A 22,927-nucleotide genomic window follows, 5' to 3' on the forward strand; every position below is an offset into this window, starting at 1 on the left:
TAGCGATCTCGTTGTGTTTGACACGCAGCAGCGATCAGGATCCTGCTGTGACATCGCTGGTCGGAGCTGAAAGTCCGGAACTTTATTTGGTCGTCAGGTCGGCGTGATTCGTCATGTTTGACAGCAAAAGCAACGATGCCTGCAATGGTTTTTCATGGAGCGAACAACCAGCGAGAACGATAAGTACGTCACTGGATCGCTCCTGCATCGTTCTGCTGTTAGTGTTTGACGTCTCCTAGCGACCTAAACAGCGACGCTGCAGCGATCGGCTCGTTGTCTATATCACTGCAGTGTCGCTTAATGTGACGGTACCTTAATAAAGCCTATACTTCCCTACTGTGCTGGCTGTGCTCCAGTGGTGTTGGCACTTGCGGTCCCGGGCTGTGATACGGTGGAATGACACGTGATGCCTGGTGCCCAATCAGAGCTAGCAGTGATGAACTCCGCCTTCAGACAAACTGAGCTTAAAGCTGAAGTCCAGGATCAGCTGCTGCCCGGACTGGCTCTTCATGTTCAGTTCGTACCGTACGAAGGTGAACACAGTGACGTCGGCACTGCAGGCAAGTATAGTCTTTATTATATTATCAGGGCCGAACATTTAGTCTCAGAATGAGCTGTCTTAGTAGTAGACAACTTCTTTAAGGCATTTTTTGAAAATCTATATAAAAAAAAAAAAAACCTCAAAACTCATTGGGCAAAAATGCAAATGGTTGTCATTTATGGCACTTTATGTACACATATGAAATAGAACTCTGTGTGTGTGTATATATATATATTTTTTTTTTTTTTTTTTTTTTATTTCCACTGAAAGTTGGATGTGCTAGATCATTTAATTCTATGCTAAATGGTGATCATAAACTACCTGGCACCTAGAGGAACATCAAAATGCAAGAGTGGTGAGCTGATTGGCTCTTCCCCACTGTACATAAATGCCATTGTACATACATTTCTAAACCCCTCCCCCCTTTAAAAGGTTGTAAGGTTCATATATTGGAACTGAAACATCGCACCCATGGACTTAGAAGTAATCAACTTTTGGTGTGTGGCTTCCAGTTTTCCTTTATCTGGTTGGTTTGGCCTGTTCCATGGAGGTTTTGTACCCTCATTTTTTTAAAAATGATGATCTTTTTCTAAATACATCTTTTTAAAGGAAGTCTATAAGCACAGAATGACTGCGAGACAAGTATGAATGGTTCGTTTATCTTGTAGGGGCCAAACATGAGACATGCACCTTACCACTGACTTGTTTTCCCCTCTATCTTGAGAAACTTAAAATTGGCAAGTGAGCAGTGAAATGACGCTAGAAACCCTTACGGTGGCATTCACAGCAGCTAATTATAAACTAACACAATAGTTGTATACCTATTTTCCTAATCTACAGTTAGAATACATAGGGTTTCCTGACATGCCATTCAGTAATTTGCTAAACCTATGAGGATTTTTGGCGTGCTATTTGGAGTTGTACACGGATACAACAGATTTGGGGGGAAATGAATAATCAACTTAATTTCTGTTTATAAGCCATGTTGATTGTATACCAGAACTTTGCTACTTAGCAATTTACACGAGGAACACCGTCCTCATTATGACAGAATTTTACTCCAGAAAGTTATTTTCTGAGCTGGGAAAGCTTTATTCATGAGAAGGGTGGAGAGTGTTCCCACACGTTCTTAGTGGACAAAATGGTGAAAAATATAATGCCATGCAAAAAAAGGTAGTCTTCAGCAATTTCAGAAGTTACTGGGAAAGTATTGTGAAAAGCCCTTAACACAGCATTCTAATATGTCGCCATCTTGACACCCAGACTGATTACATCTACGGTGTACAAGCCAGAGGGTTGGTGGGCTGATCATCACTTTACAGGGATATCTGTACGTGCTGTAATACCACATTGTAGATTACTCTGTGCAGTCTACATACTATTATGCATTACTGTAAATATAGAGAAATCTGTCTCCATTATGTTGATGCACGGTGCTCTTTGTTTCCAGGCCTGCCTTCTGCTGTCTTTAGAAAGTGTTTACCCTCCAGCACATCAGCTTTCCCTCGATATGTTGAAGGTAAAGTATAGGCTGCCAAACATGTTATATTTGTGGATTATTATATTAGGAGACTAAAGTGCTGGCAGCAAAATACTTTCAAAGTTCCAAACAACTACATATAGTATCACAGGGTGAATTTTAAAGGGCTATCCGGTAACAAACCATCTACAGGAGGGGTGGTAACTTGTGGATTGGTTGGGCTCTGACACCTCCACCCACTGCCTAGGAGAGGTGACATCTGTGTGAATGGAGGCTGTATGTGCTATTTTTTAGATACTGTAGCAACATTGGGTTCCTGTTCCATGGTAACAAATCTGCATCTAATGCAGACTACTACATGTGATTAAAATGTACCATATTCATTAAACGGCTCCATATAGACTCTGCAGTCAGACTAGATACATTGTCGTCTGAATCCTGATGTTATAGATATAATTTTTTTTTTTGCAAACCTCGCTTATGGAAGGCAAATACAAAATGTGCAGGATCAGATTACACAGGGATCTGATAAGCAGTAAGATTGTTTCAATCCAGATTATTTGCAAAGTTGTTTAATTTCCTGATCCCAAGCTTTCATTTTACAGAGACTGTCCACGGCAAATGATGAAATTGTTGAGGTTTTGTTATCAAAGTACCAGGTTCTGGCAGCTCTGAGGTTTGTACGCAGCATTGGAGGACATGACGGCGCCTCCGCCCGTAAATTCTTAGACGCAGCTAAGCAGACCAGCGATGATATGCTTTTTTATACAGTCTTCCGCTTTTTTGAACAAAGAAACTTGCGTCTTCGTGGAAACTCTAGTTTCACCCCAGGTTAGTTGTCGAATTGACAAATGTTTGCATTACCCTTTTATGAGAGATTTTGGTTTTTTATATTTACTGCAGAAATTGTGGATAAATCTGCAACTGTTCATATGAACAGAGCAAAATAGTCTCAAACTTCTGCACCAAACTTGTAGAATTCACGGCTATGGAGCTGATGACTTGGTGCCAGTTCTTCTGAGTGGGAAAGTCCATACTGACTGTAGGACATTTGCTCTAATGTGTACACTGGGCCTGTAATGCATCTTAGTGAAGTGTTTTTGGGGCTTTACTCATGTTCAAAGTTTAAAATATACTGTGCTTTTCTCACCCACCCTGGGTCCTGTGAATTTCTGCTATGGTCCCCCCTACCATTGGTTGTTGCCAAAGAGCAAGGTTGCTCCTGCTGTCAACTTACACAGAACTGCTGAGCGCTGTAGACGTGACTTCAGTGCTGTAGTCAATAACAGTAGTAGTTGAGATTCACTGCTGGACCTGGAGTGGGCAAGTACAGCTATTTGTTTAAAGCAGCACTCCAGTGGTTTATATATGTATATTGCAGCTGTGGAGCGCTGCTTCCAAACCAAGGTCCCTGCCCCAAGTCGTATACTCAGCAGATCATGTCAGTCAGTGACCTGTCCAATCATTCCATTGTTTGCTGGAATGAGCTGCAGGTCATTTTTTTTTTCAATAAAAGTCAGAGCCTTGTTGTGGCTCGCAAACTTGCATTAACTCGGATTTCTGGTCGGGCAGAAGTTGAGGCCACAATACGGTGCTGTGGGCCTGGAGCAGTGCCAAGTAAAAGGTGAAGCAGCTGGCAGACAAGTATAAGACTAAATGTCAGGGACCTACGATTAGAAGTGCCACAAAAAGATTATCTTGCATACCTGGAGTGGTGGTTTGAAAAAAAAAAAAAAAAAAAAAATAAAGACTTGTGACCACACTGGTCTTCATAAATTGGGAGCATCTGACTCAACACGCCTAGTCATCCTGAGGCACATGCCTCAGTGCACCTTAACACAAATCTTACTCAAGTCGGGCACTATAGTAAGATATGCCAGTTTATCATGAATTAGATGAGCCATGATGTCATGCCCATTTTGCCAGACTTGAGAAAAACTAACAAACACCAAGTCAGTGTTTTTGCATAACCTCAAGTTGTGACTTAGAGGTATGACATTTCTGATAAATACTGATAAAAAGGAGCTGAAGTGTTTGGAGGAAATCACTTAGGTAGGATGCCTTTACAGATGTAACAACTTATTAAAGAGACCATTGTGTAAGTTTTTTTTTTCTTTAATTTGTAATTAAAGTTTAGTTTCCCTTACAAATAAAACTAATTAGAAATTATAACTGGTCAGTTTCCATCCACTCCAGAGTTTCATTAAAAACCACTGCTGCTAGGGGATGCAGATGTCAGATGTCCAGGCTCACGGCTTCTTGTCTTCCATCTAGGAGAACACTGTGAAGAACATGTCGTCTTCTTCAAGCAACTCTTTGGTGAACAGTCCCTGCTGAAGAGCTCTGCTTCCTAGCTTACATACAAAAGCTGTAGAAAGTTTATTTATTCCAGTATTAATAAAAGTTCATACACCTCCTGGTATAAAATTGCCTTGTTTTCTTCAGTATGTTTTATGTAAAATAGTTAATGCAGCAAGTCAATTAGTAAAATATACTATTTCATCCTCTGACAAATATGAAATAAAAGGAGCAGGATCTCTTGCATTGGTATTTGCATTGATAAAAACATCTGGTTTTCCCATAAATTAAAAGTATCAAAAAAATGTAACTTCATTAAACCCCTCAAGTATGTGTTGTAACACTGCTGTCCTGGTAGAGTCTGTTCCAGAGTCTGACCGCTACCACACTTGCTCAGTCGTGATGTGTAACCCTTCTTCCAGGGATAGAATTGTCCATCAGTCACACTAGTGGTAAAGAAGTCGCTCTTGTTCTGTGCCCCTTATTCGCCTCTGTGCAGCTTGAGCTTTAGCTTTGTTCACTCTTGGCCCTAGGGAAAAAAAATACATGGTATTACTATATAGTCAAATCCTCACTAAAAGGGTCCTAGACATTTTAACAGCCATTGCAAAGTGGACGTTTCAAACTAGCACTCCGCTCAAAGTTTTTATTCCTAACATATAGCACTGTATTTACAATTAGAGATGAGCAAATTTGTTTGTGTCCCTCCTAAAGGTACCTTCACACTAAACGACGCTCCAGTGATCCGGATCGCTGCAGCGTCGCTGTTTGGTCGCTGGAGAGCTGTCACACAGACAGCTCTCCAGCGACCAAGGATGCCGGTAACCAGGGTAAACATCGGGTTACTAAGCGCAGGGCCGCGCTTAGTAACCCGATGTTTACCCTGGTTACCAGCGTAAAAGTTAAAAAAACAAACACTACATACTTATCTACCGCTGTCTGTCCCCGGCCCTCTGCTTCTCTGCTCTGGCTGTGAGCGCCGGGCAGCCAGAAAGCAGAGCGGTGACGTCACCGCTCTGCTTTCCGGACGCTGTGCTTACACAGGGCAGAGAAGCAGAGCGCCGGAGGACAGACAGCGGTAGGTAAGTATGTAGTGTTTGTTTTTTTAACTTTTACGCTGGTAACCAGGGTAAACATCGGGTTACTAAGCGCGGCCCTGCGCTTAGTAACCCGATGTTTACCCTGGCTACCAGCAAAGACATCACTGAATCGGCGTCACACACGCCGATTCAGCGACGAAACAAAGTTCTGGCCTTCTAGCCCCGACCAGCGACATCACAGCAGGGGCCTGATCGCTGCTGCCTGTCACACTGAACGATATCGCTAGCCAGGACGCTGCAACGTCACGGATCGCTAGCGATATCGTTTAGTGTGAAGGTACCTTTATTCAGCAAGCTATAGCGCTTACCAAATAATCGGCAGAGGGACCCTGGAGCGCGCCGGCTGTTCTCTGTCACACAACACATGCAGTTGTAGCAGTCACAACAAACAGGCTCTCAATGCTTGTGTTGTCACAGCCGCGACACATGCAGCTGATCAGCCGTAGCTATCCGGGTTCCTTCTGCAGCTTATTCAGTAAGTATTATAGCTTGCAGGGACCCGAACAAATTTGCTCAACTCTACAATTGCTCATTTTGCCTTTCTTCCCAAAAAGTTCTCTTTTCTCTGCTCTATTTATAAACCAGAATTCTCTCTTCCTTGCATCCATCATTCCCCTCTTCACCCCCTGATCCAGCTGCTGCTCCTTCATCCCCCCTGCCAGGGACTTTTGCAGTAACTTACAACTAATGTGGTTAAAAACTGACTAACAATCCTTTTACGCTCTATGAAGGAACAGGAGGTAAATTTTTCCTGTATGAGACTTAGTGGGAATGGAAGAATGTGCTGGGTAGAAAGGCAAAATGAGCAATTATAAATGCACAGTGCTGTATAATATGATTACTGCAATATATTAATAGGAAAAACTGATGAGAGGAGGAGTGACCCTTAAATTACAGCAGAACTAATTAATCTGTAATTTGTTGGACAAGAATGTGTAACAAGCAAATGGAAGCAGAAAGTTATGTACTTTTTTGCTGCAGGAAAAAACCAGGAGTAAAGGGTCAGTGTTTTTGCAGTGTTTTTCACCCCGTTCAAATGAAGTATTTGACAAAGTTTGAGCTTTCAAGCCTGCAGCAGTGACATTACACAAGTCTCATTTGCTTTGCTGGTTCTGTATAATGCTGGTTTTCTCCTCAGAAAACCAGCAGTGTGTGACCAATCCCTAAGGTGCTGGCAGTACGATACATTGGGCTATTGTGCCACACACAGTGAGGTCACTTTTTGGACTAATTTCCTGACGGTCAGCAGTATTCTTAATTGCATCCATTGCATACAGAAGACAGATTTGGTCACACAATGCATGGGCAGCAGTTTACTTTTTTTGAAAAACAAACTATGTAAAATGTGAAATAAAAATTCAATATTCTTTGCGTGTTCTTGACATGATTCATTGTCCAAAATTAACATAGGGCCGTTAAATGGAAGACAAAATTACTCTATATATACCGCTGCGATCCAGTAGTATCCAATGGTTCCATCCCATTGTCTGTAAGGTGACCACTACAGTCCAATGACTGGGCTCATTGGTCACATGCCAGCATCACTACTGAGCCAGGCTGAATATTTCATTACAAGTGAGGGTGGGAAATAAGAATTTAGGCTACGTGCACTCGTTGCGGAAAGTGGTGCAAATCTTTCCGGACTGATTTTGGTAAATCTGCAGGTAAACCGCACTGCGGATTACATGCGGTATTACCGCAGATTTTATGCGGATTCCTATTATGGAGCAGGTGTAAACCGCTGCAGAATCCGCACAAAGAATTGACATGCTGCGGAAAATACAACACTGCGTTTCCACGCTTTTTTTTTGCAGCATGTGCACTGCGGATTTTGTTTTCCATAGGTTTACATGGTACTGTACAACGCTTGGAAAGCTACCGCAGATCCATAGCAAAATCCACAATGTGTGCACATAGCCTTATAGGACCCCTTCCTGACTAATCAGTTTATCTAAACTGGCTGGCAATAATACAAAAAAATGCAAAGTGCTTGTTTGTCAGGTATGTGGAATTATAATTCAATATCGCTCTGTAAGTAGGAGGAAATGTGCTGCCCCACCGTAATCTATGCACACAGACCAATCATAAGAACATGAGCATTCTGTGTGACCGCTTACATAAGCCAACTGGCTGTCAGTTAGTGACCGATAGCCATATGTAGTGGCAGATTCATTGCTCGGCCCCATTTATCTAAAGGGGCGAGGAAAATTGATAAATACAGCGTTTGAGGACAGGATGAATATTAAATAGTTCATCTGATTTACACAAGGCATACATTTAATGGGTTTAAATGACTGTAATGCACATGACTTTTTACATGGACTGCTGCTCTGCACATTTACGGAAAAAAAACCCACACCTATTGGATCCATATTTCATCCGACTCCCCCATTATCAATAGGAGTGCAAAGTGAATCAAATACAGTTTCTCACTTTAAAGAGGAACAGGGTTTTGTTTTTTCATAAAATGAATAGTTCACATGAAAATAGACTTAAGATATATTGTAATCAGAGAAATATGTTTCTTTCTCCTGCTGGCTTGATCAGGCTCATATCCTGGGTAAAATCGTATTCAGTGAAGATGGTGCTTTACATTACGGAGATAGCAGTAGACTAACCCGCAGTATGTAGCGGAGAGGAGGGAGGAACTTGAGGCAGAGCTCCTTCCTCCCCACCACTACATAGATTATCGGTATTCAGGGAATACAGATTTACCCGTGAATTGAGAAATTTGAAAATGAAAGATCAATCCAAGAGTAGTAAAGTCCATTTCTCCAAGATAGATAAGGACAACATATGAAAATAAACTAATTTATGAAATAAAAATGAAGACCGTTACACATCAATTGTAATGGATCTTGGAGGAGAAACCACATCATACATACGGGTAATGGTCATTTGTAAAAAAAAAAAAAAAAAAAAATGCCATAAGGATGAAAAATGTAATTTTTTTCTGGATTTAAAATGGAGATTTTTTACAAATGCTCACTATTGGAAAATGACAGACATTATCCAGATTCTGGAACTAGGAATTTACCTTTGTAACTGAAAGCCAAAAGAAGTGGTTAAGGATTTTGAAGAAGCACTACGGAATTAAGTGTCATAATTGTGGTGCTGGCAAATGACCTAATGTAGTAGTGCATACCATACAGGGATCTAAGCAAGGCAATTATTTGGAAAGCGGCACCAGGATTGAAAAAAGTGTCCAACCCTTTAAAGATATTTTAGGAATGTAACCAACAGAGAAAGTTGGACTCGTGGACTTTTAAAGGGAACCTGCCAGCAGGATTGTGCTCGGTAACCTACACACAGTGTCAGGTCGGTGCCGTTATACTGAATAAAATAATACCTGGGTTGATTAAATCCATCTTGTGCCTGTTTCTTAATCTTTATTTTCAGTTTTGTGCTAATGAGATTCTTGTGCTTTAAGGCGGGGCTGGGGTTCTCTGATTATATATTCATAATGCAGCCTGCTGACAGGTCACAGATTCCTCACTGACCCACCCCCTAGTTTGCATAATGAATACCATCAAATACTGACTTAAAAAAAAAAAACTCTTCTGCAGGCTGGTGCCGGCTGTGGCACCTGCGCTGGAGCATAATCGCATGGTTACTGTGCACTTTATCCCTTTTTTCAGATTTACTTGAGGAAAAAAAAAAAAAAGTTATTTTGAAAGGGGCACCTGCACAGTAGCAGCTGTTGGTTTGTATAGATCCGACAGCTGCTACTGCGCAGGCGCTCCTGGCACCATTTTCAAAATTACTTTCTTGCTCAAGTAAATCTGAAAAAAAAGTGGTACCGTATTTGTCGCAATATAAGACGTACCCCAGATTTTGAGGAGAAAAATAGGGAAAAAATTTTTGCTTCTTATAATCCATGCGTCTTATTGCTTACCGGGGGTGGTGGCTGCGGTGAAGCGGGGACCCAGGGTCGCTGCTGGAGGAGGCAGGAGTGGGATGAAGGGTGTCTGGCAATGCTGCCCAGTGCTCTGCTAGTGTCTCTGGGGCTGCAGGTGCCAGAACGGCGCTGTCCAGTGAGGCTGTGTCGGTCTCCAGTGCTCTGCCGACATTTTGTGAAATGCCAGAGCCCCGGCAGTCCCATGGTTTTCTGTGAGGTGGACTCCGGTAAAATGGCCGCCGGGGGAGTGGCACAGACTGAGATCTCAGGAGATGAGATTTCAGCGCTGAAATCTTATCTCCCGAGATCTCCATCTGCACATGCGCCGCTCTCCCGGCGGCCATTTTACCGGACTCCATTGCACAGGAAACCATGGGACTGCCGGGGTGGGCCGCAGCAGCATCGGGCAGCGCCAGTCGCGCTCCAGCAGCAGCAGAGACACCACCAGAGCACAGGGCAGCACTGCCGGCCACCCCCGCAGCACCACCGGGCACCTGAGACGCCTGCAGAGCACTGGGTAGCAGCACCGGACACCATTTCATCCCGGCCTGCAGCAACGGTACCGGTAAGGTACATTCACATTATAAGATGGACCCCCAATTTGGGGGTTAAAAAGTGTGTCTTATTATATGAAAAACATGGTAAGTGCACAGTAACCATACGATGCTGCAGTGCAGGTGCCATGGCCGGCACCAGCCTGCAGAAGCGGGTTTTTTTTTTTTATTCAGTATTTGATGGTATTCATTATGCAAATTAGGGGGCGGGTCAGTGACCTGTCAGCAGTCTGCATTATGAATATATAATCAGAGCAACACATCCATGAACCCCGCCTTAGGGATCGGGCATATCATTAACACAAAACTGAAAATAAAGATTAAGAAACAACCACAAGACGGATTTCATCAACCAAGTTATCATTTTATACAGTATAACGGTGCAGACCTGACACTGTAGGTTACTGAGCACAACCCTGCTCACACGTTCCGTTTAAATACACAGGGTGTTAATGAGTCAGGCCTTCACCGTAAAGTTGGACTATGGAAAAATGTTTCTTTTTTCAGATGGAGATTGCATATATTAGTTAAAAAGTAATAACACAGAAGGAGTCAAGAGAAAGGACCTCATTTTAGGTCATCTATAAAATGTTCTGCCAAAGGAAAGATTCTCCTATAGAAATGCATACAGAAGAACAATCTCTGTGCGTCCCCTCCCCCCAAAAAAAAACAAAAACTGTAAATGGAGCTAGAAAGAACGGTTAATTAAGGCTTTTGTACATTGTTCAGCTGCATACCCAAAGTCTACTACAAAAATACATCTCTGAGATTGCTGACATACACATGCTTTATTAATACAACAAATGTCCATGGGACAATGCTCGCAAATAAACACATTCTCAAGAGAACGTAAATGTCCACAAGTCTTCTTCCTGGACGTCACAGCTCTACCACTCACCTATGTAACTGAGAAGAACTGGCAGAAATATGAGGCCATGGGCAGCTCCCAGCAGCACCATGGACAAGTACATGCGGAAGTAGAAGACCTTGAATATCTCAGACTTGGACAGGCCGAGCACCCCAATACCTACAAATTTAGTCAAAGTAATCCCACTGAAGACCTAGAAACAAGAATATCATAATCAGACACGTCTTAAACAAGAAAGCCGTCATTTCTGTAACATCACATACCTCTGCAAGCATTAACTATATATGTACCCATTATATTTTTGCTGGCAGTGGTGTACAGCATAAACCTGACCCTGCTGCTGTCTTATATAAAGTACAGCCATTTTGATGTTGACTGATTTTTTTTTAATTAAAACCAGTTTGAAGGGAACATGACTCACCGAGCTGCCCATGTGTGCCAAGGCGTCCTCTGCTCGCTGCACTCGGTTCCCTCTTGTACTCACTGAAAACGCCCGTGTCACATGACTACAGAACTCCACCGAGATCCCACAGCACTGCAAGTCAAGCACACTGGTTACTGCTTGCACAATTGTGCCTTTTGTACACCTTTATTACCTTAACTTTTAACAATACATGTCAATGAAGAGGTGAATAACCTTATTAAAAGTATTTGTACAAACAAGCACTTTTGTAATTTACTAACTGGAAAAATAAATCATTTCTCTTGAAAGAAGGCGTAGTAAAAACAAAAAAATGCAAAAACTGAATTTTTCCATATCGCAAAGCGGTTAAAGATTTTCTGAGGAATGTCCCGACACGGGGCATGCACTTGAACATGCAAAACATCAAGATCTGCTGATGGCAGCTTCCTTTACAATTACTATTTAATAAAATTCCCAAGTCCCGAGATGCTGCAGGCCATGGTACCACGCTTAGGACATACAGGCTGCTCACAGTAGCATGTACTGGAAATTAACACTAAAGGGGGTCTGGCTACTATATATCATGCCACCACACAGCATAATCCTGGGAGAAGGACTGGTATGGCATTCCCTCTGTGTCGGAGTTTGAAAGTGGCATTTAAAGAGACTCAATCACCCCCTTCTCTGATTGACAGCTCAGGCTTGATAGAGCCAGAGAAGAGGGGAGATGGAAACCAAAGAGGTGGGAGGCCCAATCACCTACATACACCTTCCCACCTGCTTGTCCGATTGACAGCTCTGGCCTCCTAGAGTCTGAGAAGGGCAGAGATAGATGGTAAGTAGATGGTAAGGTGTATTTAAAAAGCTGACATCGCTGTGAAGCACCGAGCACCTGTACTTTGTCAGCACAGAATGACTGTTGAAAGAGTTCCTTACATATCTGTCCACCACTAGGTCAATCTTTTCTTAAACTAAATGTTCAGCCCCAATAAAATAAAAGATTATACTCGCACCTCCCGTGCCAGTGTTTTTCCCACAGTGTTGGCACTTGCTCGCCCTGAGGCTGCGATGCGGTGTTGTGACACCGACACCCAATCAGCGCTGGCGTCACCATCTGTGCCTTCAGACAAATTGACCATAAGGAGGACGCCAGGGATCAGAAGCAGCCTCGACTTCCTCTTCATGTTCAGTTGGTCCAAAGGCAGAGACAGTGACACCAGCGCTGATTGGTAGCTGGGCATCACGTGTGATTCCACCATATCACAGCCCTAGGACCACGAGTGCCGACACCGCAGGAACGGAACCATCAAGGGAGTGGAGTATAAGCTTTATTATTTTATCAGGCCAAACATTTAGTTTAAGAAGGGGTTGTCTTAGGAGTGGACACCCCTTTAAAAAGGGACTGTCAGAGCAAGATGACTGTTCAAACTAAGTCCCGCTGCTGCACAGTGGAGCCAATCCTTAAATACGCTTTCATACGGCTTGTTTTCCCACATTCTCACCTCCCCATCCCCCACCTATTCTTTGATTCACAGTGCAAGAGCAGGATGGGGAGTGATTGAATATAAACAGATGTGAAGGTGTATATAAATTGTTGGCCCTGCCATGAAGCACTGAGCACCTGTACTGTCGGCACAGAACGATTGAGTCCCATTAACAGGTTAGTAGTTACAGGCGTAGCTCAGCTCCACCCGTGGCTGTTAGAAATAGATCTAGGCTGTGATGCGCAGTCATCATCAGCCAGGTATGGGGTGGGCTTCACATGCGAGTCGGCTCCCAACCTGTGCTGTACATGCACGGCGGGTGTTGGGAAAGGTTTAAAGACCTCACCGATAGCATGCCACGGTGTGCAAGTGTGTGGGCTGCTCACACACTGTCCTGAGTAAATTGGGAGGTTTCAAAAAAATGGAGTTTTCATTTTTTCATACCATGATCATGTCTATTGAGCCTTGATTTTCATAATACCATGTCTTTTCCTTATTTGCGTTGCAATTTCAACATTGAGGAATGTACCATATACTGTATATAATTTGCTTAGTGGAGTGTGATGATGAATTAAGGTGTAACGTGACAAAAGGAAAAAAAGGACTCACCATAACCAAATTCACTAGAGAAACCGCATTTAGGCTGATGCTCCAGAGCCACATGATCCCAAACATATTGACAAGGATCATTGCTATGGTGAAACACATCAGAACAGCAGACCACATTTCAAACCCAAGCAGGATCACAGCCACAAAGAATATGGCAGCCAGTGACACGGAAAGGTTAAACACGGTGTCATCCACAATAGTCAGATACTGCTCGTAAAACACATAGAAAACACTGAAAAGGATGGAGAAAATGGGAAAAGTTACACAAAGCTAATACATAGACACCTCACCTAAGAAGGTCTGTAGATATAGAGGTGGTCGCTTTCCCATATGCTGCATGCGCCTGACAGAGCTGTTACTGGTCTGGAATACAGATGAGCGAACCTGAACTTAAAAGTTCGGGTTTCGTACTGGACAGTTACTGTCCCGGTCCCCATTGTTTTCAATGGGGTTTGGTTGAAGATCGGGTACAGTACTGGTACCCAAACCAAACATCGGGACTAAAGTTAAGGTCGGGTCTGCTCATCCCTAGTCTGCAACAGCGGCTGTGTACAGCAATGCACCACATTCCCTCCCAATTACCAATAAATACAAGTGCAGCAGATAGCTAGATTCCAGCATGGGGTCACTTATATGACTGCTTGCTGTTTCACATACGAGTCACTACATTATCTGACTAGGAGGGACACAGCAAGATAAATCAGTGTTTTATCCAAAGTACAGAGATCAGGTCTCTGTCCCTACTCTATGCTGCTTTCAGAAACCATTTATTATTCTTCCATTCAGAGAGAAATATCTTTCTATTTTTCCTTTGATATACACTTATGTGGGCTTGATTTTTTTTGCAAGATGAATTGTATTTTCCAGTGCCATTTTGGGACATATGCAACTTGTGAACTGGATGTAGTTCCCTACCTCCCCCCAAACACCTTATAGGCAGGGGCACTAAAGAGTTAAAAGGTTGGAGGCAGATTATTAGTCTTTGATCAGTGCCTAGTATGACTATTAACAGCCAGAACATTGGGATTCTTAAGCAGATAGCACCGCAATCTCCTGATCAGAGGTGGCCCCTGAACTTCTGTTTCGTTGTTAATTGTCTACAAACCTCATGTTACCATAATATCTATATTTTTTAAACAAAGTTTAACATCAATCCACGTGACACAGAATTCAGAAAACTACCTGTAAGCAAAAACGGTGTAATTGTTGCTTGGGGCATCCATGCTGTCTGAAATGTTTTTGGCAATCATTCGTGCTTTTCGTAAAGCATCAATGAAGTCTGAAGAGTTATGTAGTATAGTGTGGTACGTCATAAAATAGGTGGCCCCAACATCTGTGTTATTGGAGAGCAGGTTAACGGCAGAGCCATAGGCTGCATGTCCACTAAAAAACAAAAAAAAAACCATTTATATACAAATAATTGTCAAGGTAAAAATATATGTCTTTATACTCTCTTGTACTTTTATATATTCTTATGCTGTGAAACAATAAGTTTTTCCCCTTCATGCTTATTAATGCATATGTAATTGTATTTAAGATGGCTGCCAGTATTCATCTTTGCCTTAGTTTTTGTACTTGCCAAAAATCTACTTTCGTTTCTGAAGCTAAAGTATCGTTTCTGGAGAAATGGAAACTTAAAGTGACGTGGAGGATCTATCATATGACGTCAGGCCAACCAGAGGGACTGAATACTAGACACATTGCTTAAACCCCGCCTAACCCTGCCCTCTGCACACCTTCCCCCAATGGACCATATAATGTTGTGTATATGAAATAAAGAGTTCAGTTGCTGTGAGGTTACCACTACGTGTGGAAGCATAAGCAGACACTGAGTTTGAACCAGCTTTTGTCTGACTCATTCTTCACTCCGGTACCACTGCTTTTAATCTGATTTGGAATGACTGGTGGATGAAGAGTATTGTCGTGATGACCCCGACAATTTGGCGCCCAACGTGGGGCGTGGCCCGCGATCCGAGACCCCCTGGACCCATGCCTGGACGTCCTTGGACGACACCCGTAGTGGCTGACCTCGAGGACTGATCACCCTCCAAACACGGTAAGTGGAGATCGCATACTATGTATGTGTCACACTTGCTAGTGTTTCAGCCATTATTGGTTAGTCTTTGGTCTCCTTGGGTCTGGGGAGTGACAGAGCGCGATCCCGTGCCACGCTTCGAACCAGCAACTGAGAGACGTCGCACTCTGCGCGTCCTCATGTACACCACACCTCCTCCACCGGTCATCGTACTCCATTCAACCACCCTACCCGTGACTGTTGCCTAGTAGTGATAGAGTGAAAGATTGAAGAAGTTGTGGATTGGGGGCGGCTGAGAGAAAGGGATAGGAGATGCAGCCTCTGTGATATTGTACACGTTGGTAATTAAGACGTCCCAAGTGGGGGGACCACCAGAATCACTTACTTGCACACATTGGTAATTAAGACGTCCCAAGTGGGGGGACCACCAGAATCACATTGGTAATTAAGACGTCCCAAGTGGGGGGACCACCAGAATCACATTGGTAATTAAGACGTCCCAAGTGGGGGGACCACCAGAATCACATTGGTAATTAAGACGTCCCAAGTGGGGGGACCACCAGAATCTCAGTGGAGGGGTCTCACTAGGAGACCGCCTCCCAATGTTTAGAATATCGTGACAGGACAGACTGTAATCACTGGTGTTCAGGTTAGGGAAAAATATTGAGCGCGAGGCTCTTTATTCATAACACGTGGAGCGCGAGGCTCCGGGTTAGGACACAAGTGTTGCTGTCGCTGTCAGCGGCCTGCTGCAGAAGGGCGTAGTATTCTGTGAGTCATGTTGCGTCTCTTATGGCAGAAGTCCGTGCCCCACAAGTTAGATGAGGATGCTGTGGAAGTCAAGACAATAGTAGAGTCACGGGAGGGCAAGAAGGCAGTCAAGAATGTTGAAAGATGAAGCACTGTTAGAACAAGTGCAAGCTCATCTGCGAGTTGCGCGAGGTTTAAAGAACGAGGAAAAAGGTTGATGGAGAGGAAAGATGAAAGGATGCAGAGCCCGTGTTTGGTTATAAAATACCTCAATCATTAGTTTTTCTACGGTGTTCTGGCATATGAATTGTGTGAAGGTTTTGTAGAAATGAATTGAGTCTGAGAATTGCTGTATTCCGTTACTGTGGTTTTCCAAAACACCCCATGGGAGGGGGGAGTCAAATAGCTGCGTTGTTGTTTTTCTTCTTTCTTTTGTGTTGAGGAATGCTGTAAATTCTTATTTCTGTGTTCGTAGCTGATGGGAGGGGTGAACCGCTGCGCGAATTGTTTGTGATTTTTTCCTCTTTGTGCTGCGGGCCAGAGAAAGGGGGGGCCAAAGTTTTCAGAAGAACTTAACCCATTCTGCATCAGCAGCTGCAGCGATCTTTACTCGCTCTCTAGTCCCCCTCCCCCCTGCCGCAGCTTCAAGGACACGGCACGCAGCTCGGTTCCTTATCAGTGGCCTGGGCTTCAGCTCCAGCCCCCCTCCCTTACACAAATACAGTCTCATATTCCAATATTTATTTTAACCCTGTGTCTGGAAATCTCTCTCGCCATGTTAATTCTCAGACCAAGACAAGACAGATGGACTTGTAAATATTGCGGTCAGACAAACCCAGACTGGAGAAATACTTGTATAATCTGTGTTGCAACCCAACCTAAGTGAATTACACTGATTCCTGTCCAGATAAGATCACATGTAATGATATAAGAAGCTGACACAGGATAGTGGGTAGTGGGGACATTAATTTTGGGAGTAGGCTGACAGTAATCCTTTTGGGAAGGAGCTGTAGACCAGCATGTCATGTCACCCCAACCGGTCATCTAGTCACCCCCACCACCAGAGAACCAACCACATCAGGTAGTGTAAGACAGATACAGGAGTATTATCCCTGGAAGCCCTCTGACTAGCTAGTTACGCTAAAATAATTGGCTGACCCTGAGAACAAACCTTTCCCATTATACAAGCTTGTACAATATGATGGATGTATAAGTGCACCTGAGCAGACCTAGAGAGTTGGTGAGCCAAGATGATGGTCAGATGGTATTTATGTTATATAACCCCTATGTAGATGAGTATAATGAGATGTGTTATAAAAAAAAAAAAAATAGGGGGGATAGTGTCTCTAACCCTGGCAGTTAGAATATCCTTATGTTATGCTGCTTCAGTATGTGGGTAATTTTTTTGTTTTTTGTTGTATACACAGACAAAGCAGGAAGCCATTGTTGCCACTGTTAGTTTTCGCAAGTATCTGGCAGATCTGAACTGTCAGGTTTCGGCCTCGAAACTTCGGTTCTGCCTTGGTCAAGTGATATTTTTGGGTCACTGTCTCCTTCAGGGTGCCAGACACCTCACAGAAGAAAGAAAAATAGCCGTCAGCTACAAAGGATGTGACTGAGCTCCAGCGTTTCCTTGGACTATTTACTTATTGTTGTTAGTGGATACCGGACGCATCCCGCATAATGCTACCTCTCTACAAAGCTCTGAAAGACTGTTCAAGATATGCTGATGATTTTGGCAGATTCCACACCGGATACGCTGTTACTACAGAAGACACTGTATTGCACGCAGCTGCACTCCCTCCCTCCCTGTCAGCACTAGAAGCAGAATTTCGGGATCTGTCTACTGCATGTGTTCTGGCCAAAGACAGGCGGGCTGATATATACACAGACTCACAGTATGCATTTGGTATTGTTCATGATTTCGGAGCCCTATGGGCCAATCGAGGGTTTGTTACTACCGCCGGGACTCAGTGAAGAATGTTGAAGCTGTTAAAGCCCTCATGGACTCAATCAAATTACCTACTCAGGTGGCCATTATCAAAGTTAAGGAGCATGGTCCTAGGAACAGTCCACAGACTGTTGGTAACACCTTTGCGGATATGCAAGCAAAAGCTGCTGCTCTCCTACCCGTTGAACTGACCATACCAGCTATGGTGACCACACGCTCTCAGCGTAAACAGTTACAAGAAACATTGACTCTACAGGAACCTGATGATCTACGACAGACTGAGGTTTTCTGCCGGACCCCGCAAGACCGCTTAATGACGATGCAGAGAATGTCTCCAAAGGAAGAAGTGAAGCAGTGGAAAGCTGATGGAGCACGTATGGACAATGGTCGCTGGAAAAAAGGACCAACTTGTGTGTCTCCCTAAGCGGATGTACCCTGCTACTGCCACGTGGGCGCATGGGCCCACACATCGAGGTATCTGTCAGACCTGCAAACCCGGTCAACTTCAACGTGTACCCCCGAAGCATCTTGCTAAGCCCGATTATCCTTTCCAAAAGCTCCAGGTGGACGACAGGACCACATCATGTTGCCTAAGTCTGGAAGGTATGGATATTGTCTGGTGGTTGTCGATATGTTCTCCAGTTGGCCAGAAGCATTCCCCGTTACCAACGTGACTGCAAAGATCACAGCAAAGAAACTGGTGATGGAAGTTATATGCAGATATGGTGTTCCAGAAGTTGCTGAAAGTGACCAAGACCCGGCCTTTTCTTCTCATGTGTATCAGGAGGTTCTGACAATGCTTGGATCCACTGTAGCCCTCCATACTCTCCACAATCCAGTGGGAAAGTTAAGAGGCTGAACGGCACACTGAAGGGACAATTGACCAAAATGATGCAGGAGACTACGGCTCCATGGCCAGGGCTCTTACACATTCGTACTACCCCTATTTCAAAACATAGCCTGTCCCCATATGAGATATTGTTTGGTGCTAGGTTCTCAGTTGTAAATTTTCAGTCTCAGTAGTTGTCAGAAGAAACTGTCTGTGCTGTTCAATATGTTATTCAGCTTAGTAAAAATGTTGCTAACACCCATGTTTTAGTTTCTTCTTTCATTCCAGATTCAGCAGAAACCGATATTGGTCACAATTTGAAGTCTGGTGGTCTTATGGTTGTGAAAAGCTATGTCAGTAAAACTTGAAGGAAAGAGCACCTGGATCCACGCTTCACACTGTAAAAGAGACCGGACCAGCGCCTAGTCGCAGCAGTGATTAAAGAAAAATGTTGTTGTTGTTTTTGGTCCTAGGGCCAGGGGTCATCCTCATCCCTACTTCCCCGGCCCCTATTGTAAATAAGAATTCCGGTGCCACTATTCTCTGGGTAAATTTAACGGCCCCGGTAAATATCTGGTGATTTGATTTCTGCGATGTAGTCAAGTGCCCCGAGACTCAGCGGGTGGTAGAGGGAATTATCCAGTTTTATATATGTGTTACCAGAGATAACAATTGTACTGGGAAGATATTTTCATGTGTTTAATGGTGGATACTATGGGAATTTAGGCCATATAAAGCTCCAGGATATTAGCTTCAGACCAACCAAGGCCCCCGTTACCAGTACAGCTAAAACAGGCCCAGGTGAACGTTTGCAAAATATAGTTAACGAAGTAATCCCCATTCCAGGTCTTAGTTGGCAAGAAGTCTTCTCCATAGAAACACAAACAGCCCCAAGGACAAATTTATGGTTAGAATGGGTAAGATACCATGTAAGAGTCCAAGAGTATCTCTGTAGGATGTGTTGCTTGTGCTGCAGCGAATACACATCTATACACACATGCATTGTTTTTTCCTGATAACAATACCACTGCCTGTGTTATGAATCTGTTGAAGGATTTAAAGCCCACTGATTGCTCAGATTATGTTCCACTAATACATGAAGAACCCACACTAAAGGTCCCAGGAGGGATAACTGTGTTAGCTGATAATTATACATGTTATAATTCCCACGACACTACAGGTACACCAGTAGGGATTTTCGAGACAGGTTTCTGTTAAGAGAACAGTTCCCTGGATACTGACTTGCTAGCTAATCATACACCGTATATGTACAATATTTATTGGTTATGTGGAGATGGTAAGCTCCGTCCTAGGTTGCCTAATGCCTGGATAGGTCAATGCACCCTTGTTAAACTAGCTATGCAGTTCAAGATTTTACCTTGGGATCCGGAGACACCTGATGAATATACCAGAAAGAGGAGAAGTCTCGATCAGCTCCACATGAGTTATGAAGAAGATCCATTGGTATATGTCGATGGCATTGGAGTGCCAAGGGGGGTGCCTGACCAATTTAAAGCCCAGAACCAGATCTATGCTGGCTTTGCTTCTTTAATCCACAAGTGCAGATTAATAAAAATGTTGATTGGATCAATTACATATATTACAGTGAACAAAGGTTTGTCAATTTTATCTGTGATGCTTTCCAAGGTATAGTTGAGGAGTTAGGCCCTAACACTAGAATGACCCTCCAAAACCGACTAGCTCTTGATATGATCTTAGCTGAGAAAGGAGGAGTCTGTGGGATGGTGGGAGAGGAATGTTGTACCTATATCCCCCAGAACTCTGGGGTAAATGGAAAGACCATGATAGCCCTTAAAAAGATAAATGGGTTAGCAGCAGAATTAGAATCTAATGTTGGAGTAGACACATCTTTCTTTTCCGGTTGGTTGGGTGGGCTCAAAGGATTCCTTCAACAAGCTTGTCTAGTACTGATTGCTCTCCTTGTAGTTGGATCAATAATCCTCTGTTGTGTTATTCCCCTGTATAAAAAGGTTATCACTGAGGCAACTCCGACTGGCACCTTCCTCAACCAAGAAGTAGACCCACTAGAGTACGATGGCACTGATCCAGGGGAGATCCCCAAGTAGGTCCCCCTCAAGAAGATAGACAAAACCCCTTACTCTCAGATGATACAAAGAGATTTAGTTTAGGGACAGTAGGAGAACTCCATGTGAAGCTAGTGAAGGGTTCAGCTGCCTGGAGGCCTCTCGCAAGGGGAGAGCTTCTGAGGTGTCTGGATGAAGAAATCCACCTCCCCTTTCCCCATCACATGGACAGTCTTGAAGGATCTTTCTTTTTAGGGAAAAACTTAGTGTTTAGGGGGGATTGTCAAGGTAAAAATATATGTCTTTATACTCTTTTGTACTTTTATATATTCTTATGCTGTGAAACAATAAGTTTTTCCCCTTCATGCTTATTAATGCATATGTAATTGTATTTAAGATGGCTGCCAGTATTCATCTTTGCCTTAGTTTTTGTACTTGCCAAGAATCTACTTTCGTTTCTGAAGCTAAAGTATCGTTTCTGGAGAAATGGAAACTTAAAGTGACGTGGAGGAAGGAGGATCTATCATATGACGTCAGGCCAACCAGAGGGACTGAATACTAGACACATTGCTTAAACCCCGCCTAACCCTGCCCTCTGCACACCTTCCCCCAATGGACCATATAATGTTGTGTATATGAAATAAAGAGTTCAGTTGCTGTGAGGTTACCACTACGTGTGGAAGCATAAGCAGACACTGAGTTTGAACCAGCTTTTGTCTGACTCATTCTTCACTCCGGTACCACTGCTTTTAATCTGATTTGGAATGACTGGTGGATGAAGGGTATTGTCGTGACGACCCCGACATAATGACCATATATTCATACACTATAAACTTAAAAATTCCAATGATAAAGATACAAAATATGGCATGAAATTTGAGAACCCAACAATACAAGGTGTAATGGTCCAGAGCACGGACCCTTCTGTTGTGACCTGAGACGGGCAGAGGTGGCATCTTCATCTGATCACCATGTCCCGACCTACAATACTGCAAGTATTTGAGCTTTACCATGTCTGCACTATCGGTCATCGGATACCATTTTAATAATTTGGATGGAATAAAGTCATGGATTTGATTCTAACTAGGAGCTGGCAGTTTCTATTTTTTCTACCGTATAACACATGAGATCAGATTGTAGTTTCCATGCATACTGGACTACATGCGGTGAGCTGGCAATTCCTCCCTTTCTTATTATTATTGTAAGCCATACACTTACCCTTTGCCACACTTGGGATTGGGGTTGTCCGAGAGAAACATGGGCAGGAATTTCATGAACTCCTCTTCCACTGGCCTCCTCATGCCTTCTGGAGTCCTACTGCGACAACGAACGCATGACGGATTCTCAACTAGAATTAAATTGACAAGAAGCACTGAGCAAGGAAGCGAGAACAGGATTTCTTTTCTTAAAAGACACATCATATTAGTTACGTACTGATACTACACAGATTGCCCTGTCCACCAGTGATGCCTGATCACAGGAGGAGGTAAAAATCACACAAACATCCTCATTTTATTCCTGCTGCTCCCTAGTATTACTAGATACGCATTTTTATTATTATCATTATTGTTATTGACTGTGCCCAATATACAACTATACTATTTTTATAGCCTCTAAGAAGGTGGTGTTACTTACAAGGTTGATACAAAGCTGACAAAAAACACGCCACCTAGGTTCTCAAAACTGGAGCAGTGTGAGAAAAAAACAGAGGTCATAGGAAAGGGCTCTTTTGTTTTTGCAGACCTTGAAGGAAGGGTATATAGACGATCATGTGAAGGTGAATGTTGTTCAATAATTGATTCCCAAAAGACTTGATTACAAGAAACAAATCAATGAATCCGTACAACAACAAACTACCGTAAAAAAGTCTGTCTTATCTTTGTGTGCACTTAAAATAAAGGGAACTTATCATGGGTGGTGGCACAAAGGTTACAATGGTGAATTAGACGTGCAAATTATGCACATCTAAATATGAGGTTCATCTGTATGAAAATTTTTCGGAAAAAGTATCAACACTACTAGTCATAAAAATGATCATCTTCTACTCTCTAGTCAACGCTGGACTTTATTGGGCTTCTCAGT

General features: G+C 43.2%; 2 protein-coding genes across 4 annotated transcripts in view; one reads left to right on the forward strand and one right to left on the reverse strand.

Moving 5' to 3' along the window:
• The window catches only part of RMC1 (regulator of MON1-CCZ1), a 61,741-nt gene extending 57,293 nt beyond the window's left edge, over positions 1 to 4,448 (forward strand). The window contains exons 18-20 of one of the 3 annotated variants that reach the window (XM_069731204.1): positions 1,992 to 2,060; positions 2,627 to 2,852; positions 4,296 to 4,448. In XM_069731204.1, the coding sequence (XP_069587305.1) occupies positions 1,992 to 2,060; positions 2,627 to 2,852; positions 4,296 to 4,375 (375 nt within the window). In that variant the 3' untranslated portion in view covers positions 4,376 to 4,448. The remainder of the gene's footprint in view (positions 1 to 1,991; positions 2,061 to 2,626; positions 2,853 to 4,295) is intronic. The other 2 variants (XM_069731205.1, XM_069731206.1) reach the window with 2 other exon arrangements.
• The window catches only part of NPC1 (NPC intracellular cholesterol transporter 1), a 110,256-nt gene continuing 91,444 nt past the window's right edge, over positions 4,116 to 22,927 (reverse strand). Inside the window, exons 20-25 of the mRNA XM_069731203.1 lie at positions 22,064 to 22,193; positions 14,418 to 14,618; positions 13,236 to 13,467; positions 11,161 to 11,274; positions 10,770 to 10,932; positions 4,116 to 4,848 (exon numbers count right to left, since the gene is read on the reverse strand). Of these exons, the coding sequence (XP_069587304.1) occupies positions 4,766 to 4,848; positions 10,770 to 10,932; positions 11,161 to 11,274; positions 13,236 to 13,467; positions 14,418 to 14,618; positions 22,064 to 22,193 (923 nt within the window). The 3' untranslated portion in view covers positions 4,116 to 4,765. The remainder of the gene's footprint in view (positions 4,849 to 10,769; positions 10,933 to 11,160; positions 11,275 to 13,235; positions 13,468 to 14,417; positions 14,619 to 22,063; positions 22,194 to 22,927) is intronic.

Source organism: Ranitomeya imitator, chromosome 6 (assembly GCF_032444005.1).
Source record: "Ranitomeya imitator isolate aRanImi1 chromosome 6, aRanImi1.pri, whole genome shotgun sequence".
NCBI classification, from domain to species: Eukaryota; Metazoa; Chordata; class Amphibia; order Anura; family Dendrobatidae; genus Ranitomeya; species Ranitomeya imitator.